General features: G+C 69.4%; 1 protein-coding gene across 1 annotated transcript in view; it reads left to right on the top strand.

The window, feature by feature from the left end:
* Positions 1-545: 545 nt before the first annotated feature.
* LOC121337215 (5-aminolevulinate synthase, erythroid-specific, mitochondrial-like) overlaps positions 546-1,924 on the top strand; it is a gene marked incomplete at its 3' end in the record, with an annotated part of 16,315 nt that continues 14,936 nt past the window's right edge. Inside the window, exons 1-2 of the mRNA XM_041407167.1 lie at positions 546-565; positions 1,181-1,591. Of these exons, the coding sequence (XP_041263101.1) occupies positions 561-565; positions 1,181-1,591 (416 nt within the window). The remainder of the gene's footprint in view (positions 566-1,180; positions 1,592-1,924) is intronic.

The raw sequence follows: 1,924 nt of genomic DNA, 5'->3' as shown, positions 1-1,924 counted from the left end.
CCGGCCCCGCCCACTGCCCCCCTCCCTGCCCCGCCCTGCCACACCCACTGCCCCGCCCTGCCACACCCACTACCCCGCCCTGCCACACCCACTGCCCCGCCCTGCCACACCCACTGCCCCGCCCTGCCACACTCACTGCCCCGCCCTGCCACATCCACTGCCCCAATCCTCAGTTATTATCTCCTCGGGCTCTGGGCGGGGTGTCAGCCTGGCTCCGCCCACTGCCTGGCACTGACACACCCACTGACACGCCCACCATCCCAGACCCCACCCACTCTTTAACTAAGGGCCCTTAACTCCGCCCACTGCCCCCCAACCCCGCCCATTTCTCCCTAACCCCACCCACTGCTCCCCAACCCCACCCACTGCTCATAACCCCGCCCATTGGCCTAACCCCGCCCCCACAATGAACTCTGGGTCCGGGGGCGGGGTCACTGAGGCCACGCCCACCCACACAGCCCCACCCACCGCTTAGTCCCGGCCCCGCCCCCTCACCGGGCTCCACGTGCTTGAGCAGCCCCCGCTTGGCCAGGCGGGACTGGAGCGCCACGGGCAGCGGCATGGCTGGGACAGGGACAGGGACAGGGACAGGGACAGGGGGACAGGGACAGGGACAGGGACAGGGACATGGGGACAGGGACATGGGGACAGGGACAGGGACACGGGGACAGGGACACGGGGACAGGGACATGGGGACAGGGACACGGGGACAGGGACAGGGACACGGGTACACGGGGACAGGGGGGGACAGGGACACGGGGACAGGGACACGGGGACAGGGACATGGGGACAGGGACACGGGGACAGGGACAGGGACACGGGTACACGGGGACAGGGACATGGGGACAGGGGGACACGGGGACAGGGACAGGGACATGGGGACAAGGACAGGAACACAGGGATGGGGACAGGGATACGGGGACAGGGGACAGGGACAGAGAGACAATGACAGGGACAGGGACATGGGGACAGGGGATAGGGGACGGGGACACGGGGACAATGACGGGGACAGGGACACAGGGATGGGGACAGGGGGACAGGGAGATAATCACAGGGACAGGGACAGGGACACGGTCAGCACCGGGACCCCCAGAGGCCCCCCAGGAGCCCCCGGAACCTCCCAGTTCCCCCAGTTCGCTCCCAGTTACCCCAGTTCGCTCCCAGTTACCCCAGTTCGGTCCCAGTTCGCTCCCAGTTCGCTCCCAGTTCGCTCCCAGTTCGGTCCCGGCTCCCACCGGAAGCCGCCGCCGGCCTCGCGCCGCTCACGTGACGGCACCGCCCCTTTGCCCAGCCCCCGTTTCCCCGGTAACCGCCCGGGCCTTTCCGCCGCCCACGTGATCCCACCCGACCAATCGGCCGCCGGGCCGGCTCGGGCGCTCAGCCAGTCAGAGCGCGCAGCCAGCACGGGCGCCGCCATGTTGGGGGGGGCGTCCTCCCCGCGCTTTTTTTGGGGGGTCCCGTTCAAGATGGCGGCCTCGGGGACCCCGCCCCCCCCACACGTCACTGGGACTCCAGGGACAGCGGGGACACAACGGGAGCACCGCCCCTTTATTAAAGCTGCGCTCCGGGGGTCAAAGGTCACCGGGCACAGGTCAGGGGGTCCCTGGGGTGGCCACGGGGGTCACAGTGCAAAGGTCACGGCCCGGGAGGGGGGGAGAGGTCAAAGGTCAGCACAGGCCTGAGGGGGGCAGAGGTCAGAGGTCAGCACCGAAGCCCCCAGAGGAGAGCAGAGGTCAGAGGTCAGCAGGAGGTCCCTGAGGCTGAGGCCACCACGAGAGGTCAGCGGGTCACAGAGGGGCCACAGGTCCCAGAGGAGTGACACAAGGGTCACACAGAGGGGTCACACAGGGGTCAGAGGTCACGGAGGGGTCAGGGGTCACGGGGGTCAGGCCAGGCGGCAGCCGCGGGAGCGGGGGCGGGGCCG

This window comes from Onychostruthus taczanowskii, unplaced genomic scaffold, assembly GCF_017590055.1.
Source record: "Onychostruthus taczanowskii isolate IOZ18803 unplaced genomic scaffold, ASM1759005v1 scaffold257, whole genome shotgun sequence".
In the NCBI taxonomy this organism is placed as follows: domain Eukaryota; kingdom Metazoa; phylum Chordata; class Aves; order Passeriformes; family Passeridae; genus Onychostruthus; species Onychostruthus taczanowskii.
The sequence above is the reverse complement of the archived record's forward strand: the minus strand, read 5'-3'. Positions and strand labels throughout refer to the sequence as shown.